Source organism: Erpetoichthys calabaricus, chromosome 16, assembly GCF_900747795.2.
Source record: "Erpetoichthys calabaricus chromosome 16, fErpCal1.3, whole genome shotgun sequence".
NCBI classification, from domain to species: Eukaryota; Metazoa; Chordata; class Cladistia; order Polypteriformes; family Polypteridae; genus Erpetoichthys; species Erpetoichthys calabaricus.
Window position 1 is genome coordinate 64,983,795 of NC_041409.2, and position 24,791 is coordinate 65,008,585.

The following is a 24,791-nucleotide window of genomic DNA, read 5'->3' on the forward strand; positions in this document are numbered from 1 at the left end:
GGATTCATTTCACAATAAATGAAAAAATGTAATAAAAAAAGAAAACAAAACAGTTCAAACACTTCTTATATAAGTATTCCACCCAAAAGTGATATTCTTGAAATATATTACCCTAGGCGTTTTGTAGTGATGACCACGAAAATTCTTTAATATAATGTTTTTATGGAGAGTGAAGATAAAAACGTTAATGATGTAATACAAGCCAGTGGTGATCAATGCTGTGCAATGGCAAATGACATGAAAAATGTCTATAGAAAAAAATTCTCATGTCATATAATCCACATGTCAGTTATCCAGCTGTTTGTTTGGAACATGCAAAATACCTGCACTTTGGATAAAATATTGGTAGATACTTCCTGAAAAATCAGTGCACAGCATAAACTTGAAAGATAATGCTGAGCTTTTGAATTGAAGGCCCGCCTGTCCCACTCATTCACTGGTCAAAAGTCTTGTCTTCAACGAGGGGTGGAGTTTAGTGGCACGGTGTGCCAGTCGGCGGGTGCTGACACAGAGTGGGAGACGTGTGCCAGAGGGGCTCTGAGCGCCTGCCAAAAGGAGTCCTGTAATTAACTCAGGCTGCAAACGCGAGTTCGAAACTCGCTGCCAACAGCTCACCATGGACCAAATCTTCAGACTAAAAGAAATTCGCCACTACATATACATAAGCCTTGACCTTGGATATCTTATTGGTTTAATAAGACTACTGCAATGTGTAAAAACTGGTAGCAAGCAAATCATTTGAATGGAGAATTCGCTTTTGTATTTAATTTAACAAAAAAAAAAGTATATATGTCCTTTTGGAGATTTGGCCCAAACAGCAAACATCCAAAATGCAGGAACTGACTCTAACAATGAAATCAAAATTCTCACTGTATTTGTATATATTTGTGTACCTTTATTTTATAAAAATATGTCTATGAACATTTGACTTATAAATGCAATTTGATCATACAAATCTGATATTTCACTAACTGATACATTTAGGCAGACATGTATTGATAAGCATAAAGCACCACCCCCTAAATGACATATTGCACAGAAAAGGACAGGATTTTCATACATTAGACAGCAAGATAAACAAACTTGAAAAAGACAGAAGAAAAATCAACCATAATGACTGAAACTGAAGAGCTTCCCAGTGGGATGCAGAGATGGTTGGGATGGCGTGGCACGGTAGATCATACTTCTACCTTACAGCTGCAGAATCCTGTGTTTGGATCCCAGGACAAGGGTGTTTTCCCATGTTGACATGAGTTTTCTAAAGGTGCTCTGCCTCCCACCCACATTCTAAAGACACATGGGATAAGTTGATTGGCATTCTAAACTAAGGTTTGGCTCCTACATTAGACTCTGGGCAGTCAGAATCAACTCCAGCCTCCTACAAAACTGTATTGGAATCACAACATTCCAAAAATGAACGGCTAGATGTTTTGCATTTTGCTTAATAAATAAAATGCTGTAAAATGACATAATTACAAAACAGTAAATAATTCTTTTGGGTATTTTCATAATTATACTAACATTTTCAGTGCACAGTTTTGAATACATTCTGTGACTAATCTGAAAAATACTCATGTTCAACATGCTTCAAATTCAGTCCTTTGATTCTTTTATTGTTCTTATTTTACTTTCCAATATTTGCAGTTCATTTAAGCCACGTATCCACACATGGTTGAAAGGAGCCAGAGCCTATCCCAGACGAGACACAACTTCCATCCATTGCTCTCCCTCACACATTCACAATAATTCACATTGCAGCGAGCAATGTTATCAACCACAAGCGTCAAAGTTTGAAAAAAAGTGGTTATAAGCTTTAAGAAATAATCAGAAACACTATTTAATTTTGCAACAAATTAGGCTGTGATTACAAAGAATCTTCAAATTACATAATCCTAGCCATGTATAAAAAATGGTGTATTTTATTCAAAAAGGTTCATAACCAAGTAATCAAAAGGTTTCTTCACCAGAAGACCCAAGGATGAACTTTTCTGTTCAACCTAGCAGCCATAGCATGTAAAAGATTATTTGCAGCTGCTTTAGCTCTGGCTGCAGTACAAAACAAATATTGTGCCTTATAGTCTTGGCATTTGTTGAAATTACATGATAAAATCAAAGCCAGGCATCTTTTGAAGATGCACCTGAACTCCTACTTCACTTTGCCATTGGATTTATTCCCACAGGGGTTATCCGCTGTGTATCAGTGTTCTGTTAGTTTCATTCTGGTGTTCCAAATCTGAACAAAGATTCTAATTTAGTTCTAAGCATTTTTAAGAATTTACTATATATCCTAGCAAAAATCATTTTTTAATAACCTATATCCCTCTTAGGTTTGCATGGCTGCTTAAATGTGATCTACAAAGATGAAGCTTATGAAGATGAATCGTATAGCTTTTTTTTTCCCAAACATGGAAAAAAAGAAAGAGGACAGAAAGAAAGATCCTATTAAGACTCTGGACCAGGATTTTTACACCTTTTCTTGACTGTGAGAGTCTGAATATAGACAGAGGAAGGAGGAGTAGCCACAGGACATCTCCTAAAGGTTTGGCCATTTTGTTAGGAAAATGCTAAATCTTGCTTCCATCCTAGTAGTGTACGGTATACAAAGTTTCACACTTGAAACATGAAGGTGGTTACTAGGGTGATCTATATTCATAAATAAAATTCTTGCAAATAAAATAGGAATCTGTTTGTTCACCAATCATGCAAAAACAGCTCATCTGAATTCATAAAACATGTAGGTTGCCACTGGTCCAACCTAAAACATAAGAAATTTGACAAAAGAGAGGAGACCATTCAGTCCATCAAGCCCACTTGTTTAACTAATAGCCAAGCTGCCCAAATATCTCATCCAGCAACTTCTTAAATGCTGTCAAGGTTTCTGCCTCAACTCCATGTATCAGCAATTTGTGAGTCCCACAACTCTTTACATATGAAGTGCTTCCTGGCTTCAGTCTTAAATGTACTTCCCCTTAATTTCCACTGATGTCCTTGAGTATGTGATTCACCTTTAAGCTGAAAGAATATTGCTGGATCAGCTTTATTAATGTCAGCCTACATGGCATTCAAAGATTTAATTGGGGGGGGGGGGGGGGGTTGTAATGAAAGGAAATTCATGAAAAGTTCATGAAATTTTGGAAGCATACTACTCTTGCTAGAACTTAAAATGTAGAATTTAAGACCTTTCAAAGGTTCCATTGAGAAACGGAGTTACAACGTGGGTTGCAATCAAAATGGTAATAAAACTTGCCATGATAGTGTGGTGGTGGTGGGGTCAATGGGGTTTGAGGGCGACTGGATGAATGAGTGTGTCGTGATGAGGGACCAACACAAAAATTGTGTATCACTCAAAAACAGCTTTGTTTACTTTAACAAAATTTTGTATTTAAATTATTTATGCAATTTAAAATACAGACATCATGGAGTTTCAACAATTTCAACATGGAGTCATAACAGGTGGGTCAACACCACAAAAAGTATGCATTACTCCAAAACAGCTAAGTAGATGTTCATGAAATTTTGCATGTATATTATGGTTACCCCAACTTAAATAGTTTATGGAGTTTCATCATTTCGTCATGAATTGAGATTCACTAGAAGGAACAACACAAACACCAGTAACACCAGTAGTTTTGCTGAACTCAAATGTTGTGCCAATGATACGATTATTCAACAAGATGTCAAGTTCATTAATGTGGGATTAAAAATCTGTTTATTAAGCCACACTAAACCAGGAAATACAAAGTAGTAATGTTCGCGGCTCCAACCCAGCAAAGAGCAACCATAATCATACACAAAATGAACATATTCTTGACATATTGTAGAAAGGTAGTGTAGATGATGAACGGGAGACTGGCATTTTAGCCAGTATCAATATTTGAAAAACATAATGATATTTGCTTTCATACCTTAACCATGACACAAATATACCCGGGCAACTCTGGATACTTTGGCTAATCTGTCATGGAGCTCTTTTGTGATTTTGGATCTCATTTAAAAGATGCTGTGCACCCTTGATTTGTAACATTATATATTAACAAAGTACATCCAGAGCTATAACTTCTTTGACATGTTTAAGGAGCATTTCAAGATGGAAACCTGTTTTTTCATTTGTATGCCATCAACCACAGCAGAAACAAAAAAGTAGTCTTTTGTAGAAAACTAGACATGACATAGAAAAGGTTTATATTGAGCCAACAATCACACCTGTTATTGTTATTAAGTTTTAACTTTGTTATTCTTGGAAATAGACAAAGAAAATCAGTTCGATTATTCACTGCTAATGGCAATAAACCTGGAAAAACCCTTCAGATAAGAGCCAAATACTAACTTGTTTTATACTTTGCTCAAGTTACGATGTCGTGTTGGAACCATGAGACTATTTGGAAATTTAGATTTGGGCAAACAGAGTACTTAAGGAGTTTATCAGATCATCACTTGTAGATCATTACTTGTAGTCTTGTTCAGAAAACCAACTAACATCTCATGTCAGAGGTCCCACTATCAAAACCAAAGCTTCTCAATTTAGAAACTACTACAAGCCTTTCTCTCAAGACCATCCTGGACTTTCTTAGGAATACTTAACACCAATATGTAGGAAAAAATGTCATAGTTACAAACAGGTTCAACATAAAATTATTTTATTTTAAAACATATTGGAAAATGCTTTTGTGTTCTCTTTTATTTTAAACTACTTAAATAGCATTCTGTCACTTGCTACTGAAGAATCAATGCATGAGCCTCCATAAGGTGTGATTTTCCTTTTTATCTTTATTGCTGCAATAAACAGTGTGATGCAAGGGTGAACAGAGGGTGTGCATTTTCCAGGTCTTAGATGGTTGTGTAAAAGCTTGTATGTATAGCAGTCCTAACATGTTATGGCAGTTATAAAATCTTCAATAAGATCTCCAGTATTGTTCACTCAGAGGCTGTTGCTAAGTGTCTGGATAAGTGTAATACAAATTTGTGCTAAAAACAGTTAAGGCGTACATTCAAAAGAAGTTAAATTGAGCTGTTTTTTGACATTTGGACTGAAGGAAAACAGACCTTGTAACTTTGTGCAAAACGTGACGGTGCTAAAGTGTTAATTAAATTATAATTTTGTTCACTCTGCTACTCTTGGAAATATAGGTGGTGGTTAAGTGAGTATTTACTCTTGTCAGTTTAACTGTAAAATTATCAGTTCTGGTGCTTTCACGTTTTTTAGGTATCTTGCCATAGTTATTCAAGGAATACTACATGCTCTCATGCTGACCATTTATTGTACACCAAAGTATAATGCGTCTTTTATCATTAAATTCTCATACTTATTGTCTATAATAATAACTAATTATGATGGGTTCCTTGTACTAGGTGATCTCAGATTTCTTGTAAATATCCAGTACATCATAAAAGCATGGGTCCTCCCTGCGTGGAGTTTGCATGTTCTCCGCGTGTCTGTGTGGGTTTCCTCTGGGTGCTCCGGTTTCCTCCCACAGTCCAAAGACATGCAGGTTAGGTGCATTGGCAATTCTAAAATTGTCCCTAGTGTGTTTGGTGGGTATGTGTATGTGTGTGTCTGTGTCCTGCGGTGGGTTGGTGCCCTGCCCGGGATTGGTTCCTGCCATGCACCCTGTGTTGGCTGGGATTGGCTCCAGCAGACCCCCCGTGACCCTGTGTTCGGATTCAGCAGGTTGGAACATGGATGGATAGATAGATCATAAAAGCAAGAGAGTTTATTAACTTGCTGCATTTCTTTGATCTCAGTCAGCATGTCACTCAGCCAACACAGAAAGCAGGACACATGCTGGACCTAATCATTTCAAAAGAATTAACAATCGATGCAAGGCAGGTCATGGATACTGGTATATCTGACCATTTCTTCATTTTATTTCACATGTAATATTGGTAACTAGAGCTAAAGAGCATTACGTTGTTAACAGACATGACTTTGATGCCGGTGCAGCTTCTCAGTTTACTAATATACTGAACAGCCAGTCTGAACTCAGTGCTTAATACGGACTGCAATGTAAACAGTCAGATGGAAATGTTTAATACTAAGGTGACATAGTTGATCTTAAAAAACGTAAATCTTCCACCAATTAAATACCAAACACTGTGTAAACATAAAAGCAAATGTCGGAAGGGGTGGATTAAAGTGGAGGAAAACTAAATTAACAGTCAGTTATGATATAATGAGCACAAGCAGTCCAACTTGAGAGGTAGTAAAAATGCAAATGATTATGTGGAAAAACTGAGAGTATTATTTTCAACTATTAAGCATCTTCTAAACTCAGCTCCAAGATGGGTTGGCTCCGGAAACCTTCATGATAAAAACATGAGGCTTATGTAACATTTTTTAAAAATAAAGAGGTAATATTGGATGTAATATAATATATTCTTCAAAAGCAAACTGTGCTTAACCTCAGTGTGCTCATTATGATGAATTAAATTCCTTTACTAAAATACGTTTATCTGATCTTCATAGAATGATCAGTCAAAAAAATATCCACTTGTGTCCTTGACCCTGTTCCAGCAGGCTTTTTCAAGAACTTTCTGATTTGCTAATTGACAGTGGACCAGAGATAGTTTATTAGATGTTTCCAGATTCTTTAAAGTCTGCAGTAATTAAACCACTACTTAAGAAATATGATTATTCTGTCTTTGATAATTTTATACCTATCTCTAACTTGCCTTTTTAAAATAAACTTCTAGAAAGAGTAGCTTTTCAACAGTTATATGATTACTTGAATAAAAGCCCTATTCTTGAAAGGTTTCAGTCAAGTTTTACACTAAAGTGCAGGAACTGTGTTGGTTTAAGCAGTTCATAATTTAATTTTTAATGTTGACTCAGACATCATGTCTCTTCTTGTTCTCTTGGATCTGAACACAGCATTTGACACCATAGACCACGGTATTTTCATTAATCCCACCAGTCACTAGGTGGATCCCTCTGGTAGTGTCTTAAACTGGTTTTAGTCTTACAGAACAGGTAGAAAATTTGTTGTAAATTGTGATGATTATGTGTGGGAGGTTCAGGAATCGAATCTGCACCCACTGTTATTTTTATTCTACATACTCCTGTTAAGTCAGATTATTTTAAAACACAAGATGAACTACAACAACTATGCAGATGACATACATCTTTACTTATCTGATCACTGCCTCTAAGTCCTCTGATCAAATATCTTAATAACATTATAGAATGGGTGAGTAGCAATTTCCTTAAGCTTAATAAGGGAAAAAAATTAAATTTTAGCTGTTGGAAGAAATGAAAAAAGCGAGGGTCTAGAAATAAACTTGATGTCCTGGCCTCTCTTTCCAAGAGAAGATACTTCAGCATCAAAGCCAGATCTGCCAGGCTGCAGGAGAGTTTTTACTCCCAAGCTGTTAGACTCCTTAACACCAGGCTGCCCCCTGGGACCTTCCACACGGCCTCAACCACCTCTAAAAACAGAACTGTTATACATGCGAGCCACTGTCCTGCAAAGACGAGTGTGCAGGTAGAAAAGAACTGGAAATCTCCTACTGACCTTGAAGTATTTTGACACTCTTGATATCCTTCTTCTGTGAAAGATTCTTACCTGTCATTGTTTACACATGTCTTAAACAACTATTATCATACACTGATAATTTCTGTATTATCTATATCTATTATTTATTATTTATTTATTTATTATATTACATATCTTACACATCAATATTGCTGCTACGTCTTTGTCTTGTCTTTGCACAATGTCTTGTCTTGTTTGTGTTTTAATTTTAAATTTAAATTTTAATTCTATTTTTAATTTATTATTTGCATGTCATGTTGTTACACTGTGGACCCTGAGCTTCGCAATTTCGTCTATCTGTATACTTGTATATGGCTGAGATGACAATAAAGTTCATTTTGACTTTTGACAAATCAAGCCAAAAGTAAAGAATTAAGGTGTTATGGACTCAGATCTAAACTTCAAATAGCATAATAACTGTAGTTCCAAGATTGTGTTTTTTCATTTAAGATATATTGGAAAAGTAAGACCTGCTATGAAATCCCAAGACACTGAAAAAATAATTAATGTGTTTGTTTTTAGCTGGCTACGTTACAATAAGGCATTCATAACAAGGCTGCCCAAGAAAGACAAAAACTAAATGAAGCTAGTTCAAGATGGAGCATCAAGAATCTTAATCAGCAAAAGAAAACTGGAACACATCTTACTGGTTTTTGTTAAATTGGTTACCTGTGGACTTCAGAATTCACTTTAAAATACTTTTAAACCTATATAAAGCTTTGAATAATCTTGTTGCTTCTTATGGTTTTGAGTGCTTGCTCCTTTATATTTCCAGTCACAATGTTAGATCTTCTAATAGCGGTTAGCTTATTCCCAGAGCAAAGCATAAAAGAAATGGTGAGGCGGCCTTTTGCTGTTATGCACCAAAAATCTGGAAAGCTTTACCAATAGAGATATGCCAGGCTAAGAGCGTGGAACTTTTTAAAAAAGCTCTAAGAATCCACTCTTTTAATTTGGCCTTTCAAAGTTGCTTTTTTTGCAAGTGTTTTAATAGACTATGGTATTAATTGCAATATCATATGCTTAATGGATTTGCAATCATTAGTAATCTCTACTATTCTCAGTTTTCTTTTCTGATTTTCTGTGATGGCGTCTTGCACCACTGCCATCTGATCAAAGTACTCTGCTTCTGCGGTCTGTGATGTTGGAAGGAATGTGGACCCCCAACTTTCAATGAGATCCACTGCCTGTAATCCTATACGACAGCGCACCCTAACAATAACGAATGACTTTAGCACATTTATATCTCGCAGAATGCCCACTGGGGGTAGGGTGGTCTTTTGACTTGGATGTTTTCTTTTTCTGTCCATAGTATTTGGACTTATTGTTAAAATCACTGGAGACTTTAAAAATGAATGTACTGATTTAATCCATATTTAAGGACTTGTATCACTCACTCGTTTATCTGTAATATGTAAGTCTGTATTTATCTATTTTTTATTTTATGCGTTTATTATTTTTTTGTGTTTATTTATTTATTGTATATGTGATTTTTTTCTTTAACGTCTTGTAAAGCATATTGAGCTACACACTGTAGAAATAAATGTATACATTTTAAGTTATACTTTTATTTCAATATAGGCATTTATAATAAAGGCTTAAGTAAGTAAACTTGATATTCATTGAGGCAACAGGGTTGATATTTTATCAGTATTTATTGACTAATTATGTTTTCCCCAGACCATTGTTTCAATAATTCTACATGACTACAGGTCATTTTTCAAAAATGACTTGTTTGCAAAAAAAAGAAAATACTCCATCTTTGTGAGCTGCATACTTCTACTGAGGTAAATTTGTCTTTTAACTCCAAACTCCTAAAATGCCATGGAACCACATCAGGCAAATACTTTGTTTAGAAAAATGAACAACAAATAACTCACCACAATCTCCAGTTGTTTCTCCATTCTGACAACCCATAAAGCACCTGTACGAGCCGATGGTATTCTCGCAGCGCCACGTGCCACAGATGTTAATGCCATACTCCATACATTCATCCTTATCTAAAGACAGCAACAATAATAAGCAAGAAGCCTATGTTCTGTTTCAAAAACCAATGAGTCAACTGTGATTACTAAAATGTTCCAAGAATAATATTTTCAAAGCAATAGTGTATAATATAACGAAATAGAGAAAAGAACAGTAAAAAAAAGTAATATAATTTATATTCCCTGAGAACACTTACATGTGTTTGGCTAGTTTTTTCTCCTTGAAATATGACCTTGAAACTTTGACTTTTAAAGTGAAAATCTGGCCCGACGTACAGAACTTCGTTTTTGAGTGGTGACAAAACAGTTTTTGTGTGAGTATTTAGTCAAACCTAAGAAAAATCTCCCTAGCTAATAATTATCAATGGAACAAAACAAAAAGTTTGCTGGCAACTTGATTCAGCATGGCTAAAAATTATTTGATTTTATAGATGTAGTTGTATAGATGATGTTTCCAGGTCAAATTCAAATTAATAAAATAATGAAACAAGTTTTCTAAAACCAAAACCACACTAAGATGAATAGCAAAATTAAATAGTCCTTCAAAAAACAAACATTTGTTTCCTTTAAGGGTTTTACTCAATTTATAACCAAACAGCCATCATCATTTACACATCTTCTAAAAATGACATTTAAGTTTTTAGTCAGGGCTGTTCTAAGGAAATAGATGAGTTAGAACTTGACATTGTAGGAGCAAACTGAAAATTATTTGATGGCAATTTTAACACTCTAACAATGCATGGAAAAGTCCAACAGGAAAGATATGACTGTAAAATTTCTTAATTGAGCTTCTCATTCTTCATCTAATCATATGCTGAAATAACTGCTTTAGAAGATGAACTACCAATCAGTCTACCTATAGCTTTCCATGTTTCTTTTGAAGAAAAAAAAAACTAATTCAGAGTTTGGATAAATGCCTTCAAATTTAACTACTTAGAGAAATGGTGAAATTCTGTTCCATAAAAAATGCTGGAGCAGTTTTGAGAACAACAGGCCATGCAGCCCTACAAACCTCAACATTCCTATTTGCCTATTTTTTTTTTCCAAAATAACATTGAGTTTTGAAAGTCCCTTAAGTCCCAACCTCTACCACGTTATTTGGTAATTTATTCCATGCGTCTCTGGTTTCTGAGAAGAAAAAGCTCACTTTCAGTAAAGAAAAACTTTCTAACATGTGTGAAACGTGTGTCCCTCATTCATTGGTCAGGAGTCCTGTCTCCAATACTAAAGTTTGTGTCCAACATGACCTGACATGTGAATTATGTGACACATGAGATTTTTCAGGGATGTTTTTGATATTTTGCTGTGGTTAAGCATTGGCCTCCAAAGATGTCTATTCTATCAGAAAGTCTATCTCCGTTCTCCATAAGAACATGAGATTAAACATTGTTTCATCACTACAAAATACATGGAGTGGTAACATATAAAGCATATCATTTTTAGAGTGTAGTATTCCTTTAAAACTATTAGTGTAGTTAGGTGGTAGATTGAGCTCACCCTGTCTGTAGTGCTACTTCAGTTTATTAAATGATGCTTCAGGTCTATCGCCGTACTCCATGGACATGAAAAACATATTCTACTAGGTGAGATGGACAATAACAGAATTAAATAATTATTTATAGTAGTTAAATAGCTAAATCTTTTTTTTTCATTTCACTCTAATTACTCTGGGTAATTTGTATTGTGTTGAGGGCATTTTGTGTTGTTTACTCAGTTTATGATGGTGGTGGCTATTCATGGCTAATACATTTTGAAATCCACAACACACTCAGGTTTGTTCCTTATTATAATGACTTTAAGAGGTTATTAATTTTGGTTATTAGTAATTTGGTGAAAGGAAAGGATGAAATTAGGGTTTAGGTGTTATCATCACTATGAATTGGTCTTGATATTCTGTATACCACTTAAGAATGTGAGGGGTTCTTGTGTGTAGGTATAAGTGAAAGGACATGCTGCAATACCATTGTTTTATTCTGGGACACAGTGGCATACACAGGTCCTGTTCCTATACCTTATTTAAAAATAAAATTAAGGGCTGTTCAAACACATACTTTTTTCAGTATCACAAATGCAGTAAGCAGGTGTGTGGTATAGCGGCTTAGAAAAAGGTGGCTGTTTTTTAAATAAATAATTAATTGGCCGGCTTGAACTCTTTGGGTGTGTGTGCTCACGCAGCGCCGGGAGGCTGGTGAGATAACTGGGGCAAGATGCACCTGCACGAGAGGGTGTGGTGTGTCTCAGTTGCTTCATCGGCTTCCTGCAGTGCGCAACTGCGCCCATGGAGGCATATAAGAAAGACTCAGCAAGGGAAAAAGGAAAAACATAGACTGGCCAGTGAGCGAGGAAGAGGAGAAAGGAAGGACAGTGGTTAAAAGTAGAGGAAGAAAAATGGGAAGAAAGACAGGAGAGCGATTGCCCATATGGGATAGATTGGAGACTGGTGGTTGGGAGTGGAGCCTCAGGGCGAGAAGGCTGAGGCAGAAGAGAGGGTGTTCCTACTGAGCGATCGCCAGGCATGCAGTGTCTCCCGCACATGCCATGGGACAGGTGTCAGGAGATGTACAGTACTGTGCAAAAGTTTTAGGCAGGTGTGAAAAAATGCTGTAAACAAAGAATGCTTTCAAAAATGGAAGTGTTCATCATTTATTTTCATCAACCAACAAGATGCAGTGAATGAACAAAAGAGAAATCTAAATCAAATCAATGTTTGGTGTGACCACCCTTTGCCTTCTAAACAGCATCAATTCTTCTAGGTACACTTGCACACAGTTTTTGAAGGAACTCGGCTGGTAGGTTGTTTCAAACATCTTGGAGAACTAACCACAGGTCTTCTGTGGATGTAGGCTTCCTCACATCCTTCTGTCTCTTCATGTAATCTCAGACACACTCGATGATGTTGAGATCAGGGCTCTGTGGGGGCCATACCATCACTTCCAGGACTTCTTGTTCTTCTTTACACTGAAGATAGTTCTTAATGACTTTGACTGTATGTTTGGGGTCGTTGTCCTGCTGCAGAATAAATTTGGTGCCAATCATACGCCTCCCTGATGGTATTGCATGATGGATAAGTATCTGCCTGTATTTCTCAGCATTGAGAACACCATTAATCCTGACCAAATCTCCAACTCCATTTGCAGAAATGCAGCCCCAAACATTCAAGGACCCTCCACCATGCTTCACTGTTGCCTGCAGACACTTATTATTGTACCGCTCTCCAGCCCTTCGATGAACAAACTACCTTCTGCTGCAGCCAAATATTTCAAATTTTGACTCATCAGTCCAGAGCACCTGCTGCCATTTTTCTGCACCCCAGTTCCTATGTTTTTGTGCATACTTGAGTCGCTTGGCCTTGTTTCCACGTCGGAGGTATGGCTTTTTGGCTGCAACTCTTCCATGAAGACCACTTCTGGCCAGACTTCTCCGGACAGTAGATGGGTGTACCTGGGTCCCACTGGTTTCTGCCAGTTCTGAGCTGATGGCACTGCTGGACATCTTCCGATTTCGAAGGGTAATAAGCTTGATGTGTCTTTCATCTGCTGCACTAAGTTTCCTTGGCCGACCACTGTGTCTACGATCCTCAACATTGCCCGTTTCTTTGTGCTTCTTCAAAAGAGCTTGAACAGCACATCTTGAAACCCCAGTCTGCTTTGAAATCTTTGTCTGGGAGAGACCTTGCTGATGCAGTGGAACTACGTTGTGTCTTGTTGCTGTGCTCAATCTTGCCATGACATGAAACTGTCTTCCATAACCTCACCTTGGTAGCAGAGTTTGGCTGTTCCTCACCCAGTTTTAAGCCTCCTACACAGCTGTTTCTGTTTCAGTTAATGACTGTGTTTCAACCTACGTGTGACATTGATGATCATTAGCACCTGTTTGGTAGAATTGGTTGATCATACACCTGACTAGAATCCTACAAAATCCCTGACTTTGTGCAAGTGTACCTATAAGAATTGATGCTGGTTTGAAGGCAAAAGGTAGTAACACTAAATATTGATTTGATTTAGATTTTTCTTTTGTTCGCTCACTTTGCATTTTGTAAATTGATAACAATAAACAATCATTATTTATATTTCTGAAAGCATTCTTTGTTTACAGCATTTTTTCACACCTGCCTAAAACTTTTGCACAGTACTGTATGCAGCTCAGCATGGAGCCCCATGGTTACTGAAGGCCCGGCAATGGGGACTCAAGCCTGTCGGTGAGCATCTCCTCTTACTGCAAGGTCTGAACAGGATAAGTAGAGGAGATGTCAGATTCTAGATGGAAGCATTGGGGCTCATGAATTTTTTTAAAGGAACTGTCTCTTAGATTTTAACCTCATTTTAAGGGTTTATTTATGGATTGATTTTAACCTTCACTGTCTACACTTGGTTTTTATCCAATTATTTATTTATTAACTTATTAACTTTTAGTACTGGCCTTAGATCTTACTTGTACATTGTCCCAGTTAAACTTATGTCCTGTTGATTTTGTATGTGTATAGATCTGTGATTGTGAGTCCTTACTTCTAACGGCTTTGTGATGTTCCTGTATACGTGTTGTGATTCTTTTTGATGTTTGTCCTATGTATACCGCTGGGCAAGAACTGCATGGAATGCTATAAACTGCATTTTGTGTTTCTGCTGTCGATTTCTTGTTTTTAGCGTTGAAAAGGACAGTGCGCAGATTGTTCAAAGGTTTGTGTGCTATTCTGATGCCTGATTTGGCCAGGATGCGTGCTGCACCTTCAGACACACCGTAATGATAAGGAAGTGCGTACCAGGTGGGATGGGGGGTCTGGTTCGAGTCAATTGTTTGCTGAGTTTTTTGGCATCTTCTGTGTAGGCATTGTTTAATGAATGTCTTTGAGTATCTGTTTGAAGTGAAAAGATGGAAAAAATAGCGTCTTTCGTTCATTTTTGTTTCCTTCATATTACAATGGGTGTGGACTCTTCTGAATAAAGTTTTAACACAGCTCCGTTTATGAGACAATGGGTGATTGCTGGCAAAGTGTAATATCTTGTCTGCATAGAATTCTTTACGGTAAACACTAGTGGTCAGGGTGGTGTCGTTACTTCTTACAATGGAGATGTCCAGGAAGCTGATGTGTTGGTTCATTTCTTTTTCCATGGTGAATTGGATTGGAGGCAATGTTGTGACATAAACCCAGCATATGCAAACTTAAGTAGAACATGTTCATAATAAATAAAACTTTACAACCAATCCCCCCCCCCCCCCCCCCCATCCCCCACCTAATTTTTGCTATTGTATTGCCTTTGATTCTTGTATGTCTAAGCATTATCCTCTGATGAAGGCTCCTGGTAGGGGCTGAAAGCTCAGGAATAAAAACTACTTTATGACACGTGATTCATTTTTTCTCCCTTTGTGGATCTCCAGCTGCTTATATATATATACAGTATATATATAAAACATATATTATTATTATATTCAATATAAACTTATAGCATTTGTTTACATATAGGATATTTATTGTTTCTTTGTTTTAGAGCTACAAGAAGATCTCATTTAGAATTAAATTAGCTACAATCAAGCAATACACAATGGCGTAAGTTTAGAAGCAATGTTCCACTAAATGATTTAATAGATGCCTTGTACAGAGTTTTTTTAGTAGCTGTGTCTTTGCACATAAGCCTTTGTTTGATTAATTTAATTTATATACTAACTCCATTTTGATTCTACTCATGCAAAATATCATTACACAAACTGCTTCTGTAACATTTAAGAAGCCATAATAAAGTCATCCATGAGTAAAAACAACTGATATGTGTGAGAGGTTAAGTAAAATACTGCATGAAGATGCAAATAACAGTGGCTGTTTCAAAACCGTTAGCGTAGTCATTCAAAAGGTTTCTGATCTGAAAACAATTGTTGCTGCCTGTTGATGTCCTCACAGGTGGCGCAGTGGTAGTGCTGCTGCTTTGCAGTAAGGAGACTGTGGAAGATTGTGGATTTGCTTCCCGGTTCCTCCCTGTGTGGATAGCGCTTTGAGTACTAAGAAAAGTGCTATATAAATGTAATGAATTATTATTATTATTATTGAATTGCTGTGGTGGGTTGGCACCCTGCCCGGGATTGGTTCCTGCCTTGTGCCCTGTGTTGGCTGGGATTGGCTCCAGCAGACCCCCGTGACCCTGCGGGTTGGAAAATGGATGGATTATTGAATCTTGTTCTTACCTTCACAATCTTTAGTCTCCTCTGAAAACTGAAATCCCGCATCACAGATGCACTGGTATGACCCACCAATGTTCAGACACTGGCCTCTTGAGCATGTAGTAGGCTCCTCACACTCATTGACATCTGCAAAGAGATTATCAGAATAGAATGAGTGCTATTCATCCTCCCTGTTTTAAGTCAGTAGTCGTCACTTAGTTGGGATTTACCCAGTATGTTCACAAGGATTCACAATATTGTGACAGGTGTCTAATCTTTGCATAATGTTTTATTGTTTATGAATCAGTTGCTTGAGTTTATAAAGACACCTCTGCATTTTCATGATCTTATGAAATGTAAATAATCAGCCATACCACCAGTTTTTGGTGTTTAATGAATGTCCCTGAGAGCTGTATTTTAAGGCCACTTTAAAAAGATACTATCGTCATATAAACGGCAGGAGATTCCCAGTATTCTTTAACCAAAATAAAACATGACAAACTGTACACATGCAGCAAGTATCTGATTATAATAAATATGCAATATTTTACAAAAATCAATGCTTTCTTTCCTGTCATTTGTTTTTATTTGTGGAGAATAGTAAAAGGAACACATACTTTGACGGTGACTTCATTATTTCCTGTGATATATTTGTGAATGGGGAGTAAAGCAAGATAATATGGTGAGCACCCTATCTATGAGGAGAGGAAGTAGATTACTGTCATCTTCAAACATAAATAAATAAAGGAAGAGGGAACTTCCAAAGTTTTTTCAATCTAAAGTAGACAAATCAAAAGAATACTTTTACATCTGGACTGTGCAGCTGCCAGAAAGAGGATAAGTGCCATAGAAAGTTCATTCCCCAACCATTAGAATTGTCTGTCAATTGTCAGACTATGTGATTGAACAAATACTACACATAGAACAGAGCTATCACGAGTATGCATCAATGACCTTCATGGCTTCCCTCTATACTGGCCAAGACCTCTGTAAGAAGTAAGAAATACTAATGGTGAAGTGGGATGTACTGTTGGTTCTGATAAGAACACAAAGTATTTTCCTGTTGTTGACATTTGTTATGCTTCTGGGATTATTCAGTACTAGCTGTGTTACCTGTCAAAAACAGGTAATATATAATAAATGTAAAAATATTTGATATCTCTTGCCGTACTGGTATCTTCAGTACTTTATCTTGGTATCCTCGCGTGTGTCTGAGACCCTCTTGATGGGTTCTCACTCTGTTGAGCACTTTTCTGTAAAGTCTGCTTCTCAGAGTCCCATTATTTTTGAGGCGCCTTGCTCACCTCCTGTCCACATTTATACTTCCCATCTTTGAAGGTGACTCTCCACGTGCCTCCTATGCCTTTATTCATTCTTGTGTGTCTCAGTCACTTGCACGTCCTCTCTCAGTCACTCCCCTAAAGACCTTAGTGTTTTATTATATAGTACATTTTACTTGGTGCTATAAGGAGGTACACCTTAAGGGCCGACAAATTCACAATAAAATAAACACACATTCCAAGCAATCTAATATAAAAAGTGTATGTAAAAAGTTGTCCTCACAGGTGGCGCAGTGGTAGTGCTGCTGCTTTGCAGTAAGGAGACTGTGGAAGATTGTGGGTTCGCTTCCCGGTTCCTCCCTGTGTGTATAGCGCTTTGAGTACTGAGAAAAGCGCTATATAAATGTAATGAATTATTATTTATTATTATTATTATTATGTACTCTATGTATGTACTAGGGGGCTCCGCCCCCTGCTTGCTTCGCTCGCCAACCCCTGGTGTTGGGAATGACAAAGAGCGTGATGTATGAATGAGATATAGAATAGTGTGACGGTGTAGATGATGCAAATAGAAAGCAAACAATAAAGTGTGTGGCACAGTGTAAAGGTTTATTTGAAAATTTCTTTGTACACGCCGTTTAAGTGTAAAAGGTAATTCCAGCTCAGAACTTGTAAGGTCATTTAAGATGGTTATTGTTGTGATCAGAGTCAAGTTTGTCAGAGCTTAGAAAGAGTTGTGTCTTTCCAGGAAGTAATGGAATGACTTGGGTATTTATGTTTTCCACATTAATATTTTTTGGACATAATATAGTGCGTTGTGTTAAAAGGGGCATTTGGTCTAATGAGATTGCTGTTCCAAATCTCTCTGTAACTAAGTCGTCGCAGATAAAGGTTTGAGGAATTGTAATAATATGTGGCTGAAGTCCATCTGTATTGGTGAGTGTACCATCTTTCAGTTGTAATAAGCAATTGTTATGATTTGGTTCTGGACATCGTATCTTTTTTACTAACTATCTTTTGAAAGCAATGCCAATTGTCTGTGTATTTTAAGGTGCACTGAACAATAGCTGAGTGCATGGCATCTGGAAGAATAGCTAATCACTGTCTAAAATCTCCTCCTCATAAAAGTACCTTTCCTCCAAATCGAATATTATTATTCATAAACGTTTGTTCATGCCATTGAACATTCATCAATAAACAACATTTTTTCAAGACGGATGTCACGTGCAGTGCTACCGTTAATGTTCATAGTGGATTCCGATTTGTAGGATCTAATGTAGTTGATAAAGATTTCACTTTCAGGTACATCGTCAGTTATAAGCTTCTGTAGATATTCAGTATATGAATGTAAAGAAGGCAGTCTAATTTGACCCTTTTGACAACAACGTGTAAATGTATAACTTGTATTGCCAGTTGTTTCTTCAGGGAAGTGAACTGAATGACAATGATTGCAAATGACATTCATTAATCCGAATGAATTTTCCTGGTGTATGTTTTGCTTGTGCCTTTTGAGAGGCGCGTTGTTGCATGTGTAGTATTTGGGACGTGTTGTTTTGGAGCTGTAATCGATTTGCCTGTGCTGCGTGAGAAGCCAGTTGTAGCCTTCGCTGCCATTAACGTATGTCTGAGACGGGAGGTGTTTCGTTTTGAATCCGTGCCTGTTGCGATGCAGCACTTTGATTGATAGTTTGCGTCATGTGGATCTAGGATGTAGATTTGTGCATATTAAATGAACTATTGTAGGATCTAATGCAGTTCATAAAGTTTTTACTTTTAGGTACATCGTTAGTTAGAAGCTTTAGTTGAGCTTTGCGTTTTTGGAGTCGAGTCATTTTTTCTTTTAGAAATATGGATAAGTAATAAGGAGTACTGCACTCACTGTTAATATTGAGCCTTATTGCACTCACTGTTAATATGGAGCCTTTTCTGCGGTTGAATGGTTAATAGTGCCTTATTGTAATGAGATCCACCCATGCTGCATAGCCGTCTATTTTGTTGTTTCTTTCGTGTTCGTGTGTTTGTTCCTGTTATCCTTTCCTTTTCGTTTTGTACCCGTGACCGTGTATTCATGACTTGTTTCTTTCTCAGCATGCGAAATATGGATAAGTAATAAGGAGGATCGCAGTCACTGTTAATATGTTTCCTTTTCTGCAGTTGAACGGTTAATAGTGCTTTATTGTAAGGAGATCCACCAATGCTGACACCTATGCTGTCTAGTGTGAAGGTGTTGATGTTCACTTTAGAATATGTGGCTTTGGGTGTCACTTCTTATGGATGTGTGTGTGTGTGGGGGGGGGGGGGGGGGGGGATGGGGGGTTGGGGATTGTTGTCGCGCGAGCGTCTTCTTTCTTTTTGTGTTCCTGTGTCTTGTTGAATCGCCCTGTTTGTGTGTGTCCCGTCCCTTGCTTGTAGGGTCTGTGGGGTGGTTTTGTGTTCTTTTTTTTGTGTTCCATGGGCTTGTTGAATCCCCCTCTTGGTGTGTGTCCCGTCCGGTGCCCGTAGGGGGGGGGGTGGGTGCCTTGCTGTTGTGCGCGAGCCTCTTTTTTTTTTTTTTTTTTTTTTTTGGGTCTAGTTTCGTGTGCAATGTGTTTCGTGCTTTGCCTGCGTTTCCTCATTTCTCCATTTTTCCTGTGCTCACTCCTTTTTTCTGTGGTCTTGTCCGCCTCTCTCGCCCTCTTTTGTCCGCCTTTCTCGGCTCCTCAGCCGACTCTCGCGGACTCTTTTTGCGCCTGCGCAGTACGTCTTTTTGCAGCTACGGCCCATTGCCGGATGTGCCTGCGTCCATCATCCGGTTTAGCATTCTCGGTTAGTAATATGGATGGTGCTTATGCATTTTGAAACTGCTAAAGACTGAATAACATAAGTTGTCAGGGATTTAAAATTCAAACCCATCATGGCAATAAACTTCATGTAAATGTTTCTACCATAAACATTTTAATGTATAGCCTGAAATGCAAACATGCTACAACATCACTTGACAAACAGAAAACAAAAACTCCAACAGCAGCAGTGGAAACCTGCCTTGAAAATGGGACCAGTCCATCACAAGGCACATCAGGTTTGTAGGATATGGGAGGAAAACCAGAGAAAACCCATACGGACACAGAGCGAATGTATAAACGTCAATGGAGATATTGACTAAGCAGGATTTGTGCCTGCAACTCCGAACCAGTAAGGCAACAGCACTAACCACAGTGCCACCCACCTTAGGTTAACTAATATTAACAAATAAAGATGTATCTCTTGGCTGATTATTCGTATATTAATCAGTAGTCTATATTTTATTTTAGCATAGTAAATCCCAAATAATTAGATTTCTAGAACACTTACTATCCAAAAACAGATCCAGTTAAGATCTTTTTTACTGGCCATTTTACATAATCGAACATATAATGGATTTTTCATCAATATTTAATATCCTTCGATATTTCCAGGAATTAGACACCATTTCCGCATTATATAAAATCTTATTAGAGTCCCTTCCTTTCAAAGATCCAAGAGGACATTGGGAAAAAGATCTCTTAATTAATATATCAGAAAAGGAGTGGAAGGTAGCATTGCAGAGAATTCACTCGAGCTCCATATGTGCAAAGCATAGAATTATTCAACTTAAAATTATATATCGAGCTCATCTGTCTCGCTTAAAACTGTCCAAAATGTTTCCGGGGCAAGATCCAAACTGCGAACGCTGCAACCAAGCTCCTGCCTCCCTGGGTCACATGTTCTGGGCCTGCACCAAATTAACATCATTTTGGACTAAAATTTTTAAGTGCCTCTCAGACAGCCTTAGTATCACAATCCCTCCTAACCCACTAACAGCTGTGTTCGGTGTTCTTCCAGACGGACTTGAAGTGGAGAAGGACAAGCAAACGGTGATTGCATTCACTACACTTTTGGCACGCAGACTTATTTTGTTAAATTGGAAAAATCCTAACTCTCCTCTGATAAGTCAGTGGGAAACCGATGTTTTATATTATTTGAAATTGGAAAAAATCTAATTCTCAGTTAGAGGATCTGTACAGAATTTTTTCAAAACCTGGCAGGATCTAATCAATAATATTTTAGAATAAGAAGAAATAATTATTTCCACATTTCTTTCCCTTCTCCATTTTTTATTTACCTATATATATTTTTTCCTTTTTTTTTTGTTTATTTTTGCCCTATTAAAAAGCCCTAAGCAATTCTCCTTTGGCCATGCTCTCCTTCTCAAGAGTGGGGTTTGATTTGTCTTTAATTCTTTTTTGTATAAATTGATCTATTTGTATGGAATGATTACAATAAAATTAATAAATAAATAAATAAAAAATTATATATATATATATATATATATATATATATATATATATATATATATATATATATATATATATATATATATATATATATATAATATCCTTTACATGGTCAATAATATGACATAAAATGATATTTCAGCACCTCATGGAAAGATGATGTCATAAAGCATTGCAATCATATCTACAAATATAACTGGCACATTGTACAACCAAAATCAAATGGAGTACTTAAATCAGCATCTTCTACATGCAATGCAACTACTAAGAATGTCTGCTAGTGTTTATTAAACTACTACTAAATGTGTTAAAGAGGACTGCTCATGCTAAACTGTCAGGGAGCAAAGTTATGTCCACTATGAAAAGTACTGGCATCTAACTCCACATGCCTCATTGCTTGTCATCTCCTCTCCATAGAAATGCACCAGAAGTGCAGGGGCCAGAACATGCCCACCAAGACTAACTGAAGTAAAGGATGTCAATCAGGCCTTTCTAGGGAGTAAACAAGTTTCTTGGCACTGTATTAGAGAAAAACAGTTAAGGAGACCCATAAAAAGGCTGTAAATCTACACCCGATTAATGATTAAAAATATCTGTTTTGAAGAAAAAAGTCTGCGGGACATTCCCAAAAGAAAGACGTTTATCTCTATGTCTCTATCAGCAGTCTGTCTTCACACACATTGTCTCTAGCACTAATAAACTATTAGCTTTTCTTAAACATCTTTTTCATTTAACATCAAAAGAAGCTACAAACCTCTTCAAAAAATTTAAGACAAAACCATCTACACTACAGCTACAATTTAGTCCTCCTGGCCTATCCAAGGACCCAGAAGCACTAAGAACATCTCAACCTTAATTACCTCTGAATGACAGTAACAGAGAAATGCAGATTAATTTCTGATGAACTAATGACCTAATTGGACAGACAGAAGGCACTCTTAAATAAATAGCACACTTTGAATCATAGTAATGAAAATCCTATAATACGGCACTGTCCCCAATTATAACTATTTCGCTGAAGCTAACATTCTTCAAAATGTAAAAGATATATGCACAGAAACAGCATTGTCTTCATATTGGTGTGGTATTGAGTGCTTTTGAGCAAAACAGTTAAACCTGGTTCAAAACAGCCTGTGCAAATATCGTAAATAATCAAAACCTTAAAGGTCTAAATAAAACACGAAAAGTCCAAAAGAAAGCTGAACATTTTTTAGCCTCCAGGAATATACACGTCTAAACATATGGAGTTGTGCAGTCTTGCTGCTTGAATATAAAGCCAGACACACTATAAAGATATTTACAAGAAATCTGCCCTTTAAACTCCGGAGATGGGTGCTCACTGCTTCATTAGTGTCATGCTTGTTAACCTCAAAGAGACTGCTGACATTTGGCTGACAAAAGTCCCATCATCAGACCTACAACTGATAAGAAGTCAGAAGACCTGAAGCAACTGTAGTGCCCATACTACTTTTTTAGATTATGAGATATCTAAATCAGATGAGTTTAATTAAACTTGTGTTCAGTGTGAATATGGCTCAAGGAATGCTAAGCATTAATTGAAAAAGATAAGAATGTTATCAACACATAAATATGATGAACATATTTCTTAAATAATTGATATCATGAAATTACTGCATCGTGTTTTTCATTTAAGAATAACATACTTTGACATAATCTTAAAAAAATGAAAATGATCTACAGTGTTATTAAACTCAAGGTAGGATTTCTCACCTTGACAACTGATCCCATCAGTGCTTGTGGTATAGCCAGCAACACAGAGGCAGAAGTAGGAACCTTGGTTGTTCATGCATTCTCCATTAGGTCCACAGATATCCAGTGTCAAGCACTCATTCACATCTATAGAGACAAGCAAAAGTCACTAGACAACACACGTTAGCTACTAACCCTGTCTAACTAAATCATGACTAGGATGATGGAGAGGTTTAAATCACAACTGATGTTAGATTGGTAGCCATAATTTTGTATTGCTGGAATATGTTTGATTCACTGTACCCTGCTCAGGATAATAATAATTCTTTACATTTATATAGCGCTTTTCGCACTACTCAAAGCGCTCTCCACACAGGGAGGACCTGGGAGTCGAACCCACAATCTCCTTACTGCAAAGCAGCAGCACTGCGCTGATGAAGTGGTTGTAAAAATAAATGAATAGTTCAGGTGACTAAGGGCACTGTCAATCACTGAACCTTAACAATGCCAATGATGCCAGAGAAATACAAGACAAAGTACTTTATTAGCACAAGTAATCACACAAGGAGGTGATAAGTATGAGGAGGATAAGAGTGACAAAGTAAAATAGACAAAACAAAACCTTAGCTGTCCTACTGGGCCTGCTTAATACAAATCTTGCATCTCTGTCTATGTCTTGGGGTCAGGGGTGTATATACTTGCCAACCTTTAAGTGCATCCTCTCCTTCACTTTCAGTACCCATGTCTATGGTTTTGTACTCCGTGCCATTCAAACTCTTGCCAAAACCTATCCTCTTGAATTGAATCATCTCCATATGGTGTACAGACACAGATTTAAGCCATAGCTCAGCGCATACTCCCAGCCTCCTCAGAACTGCTTTGGAAAACAACAGGGGGATAATTTAGAGAGTCAAAGCTAGACTTCAGAACTCATCATCCTGTCTTCTTAGAGCACCACCTAAAAGCTCCAAGTGTCTCTGCTGCCCCGAACACCCATGATTAATTAATGGTACAAGGCAAGCACCAAGATCATCTGTCGGTTATATTGGGCAGCAGGGGCCACACATAACAATGTGGGGCTCTCTAATGCCACATTTTGGGCTGGTGGACTCCTGCCATACTACCTGGGCAATCGCTCATTGTTCTTCTAATTCTTCTTCTTTCGGTTACTCGTGTTAGGGGTTGCCACAGCAGATCATCTTCGTCCATATCTTTCTGTCCTCTGCATCTTGTTCTGTTACACCCATCACCTGCATGTCCTCTCTCACCACATCCATAAACCTTCTCTTAGGCCTTCCTCTTTTTCTTTTGCATGGCAGCCCTATCCTTAGCATCCTTCTTCCAATATACTCAGCATTTCTCCTCTGCACATGTCCAAATCAACGCAATCTCGCCTCTCTGACTTTGTCTCCCAACCGTCCAACTTGAGCTGACCCTCTAATGTACTCATTTCTAATCCTATCTGTCCTTGTCACACTCTTGTCAAATCTTAGAATTTTTAACTCTACTACCTCCAGCTCTGTCTCCTGCTTTCTGGTCAGTGCCACCGTCTCCAATCCATATAACATAGCTGGTCTGACTACCGTCCTGTAGACCTTCCCTTTCACTCTTGCTGATATCCGTCTGTCACAAATCACTCCTGACACTCTTGCTCATTGTTCTTCTAATCAACTAATTATTTTAGGGGTTGTCAACTCCAAAACGCAGTTAGGTGTCACTAGCAAGGCCAAAGAAGCTGCCATTGCCAGCACACTCACCAATAGGGTCCCTAATGAATCAGCTCGTATCGTGCATGCTGGGAAAATACCTGTGGCTTAGTTCCTTCGGTCAAAATAGATGTTATTT

The 24,791-nt window shown here is 37.5% G+C and overlaps 1 protein-coding gene across 1 annotated transcript in view; it reads right to left on the minus strand.

The window, feature by feature from the left end:
* Positions 1 to 24,791, minus strand: part of LOC114666327 (latent-transforming growth factor beta-binding protein 2-like) — a 418,209-nt gene that overhangs the window by 31,922 nt on the left and 361,496 nt on the right. Inside the window, exons 26-28 of the mRNA XM_051919743.1 lie at positions 22,968 to 23,093; positions 15,689 to 15,811; positions 9,410 to 9,529 (exon numbers count right to left, since the gene is read on the minus strand). Coding sequence (XP_051775703.1) covers positions 9,410 to 9,529; positions 15,689 to 15,811; positions 22,968 to 23,093 — 369 coding nt within the window. The remainder of the gene's footprint in view (positions 1 to 9,409; positions 9,530 to 15,688; positions 15,812 to 22,967; positions 23,094 to 24,791) is intronic.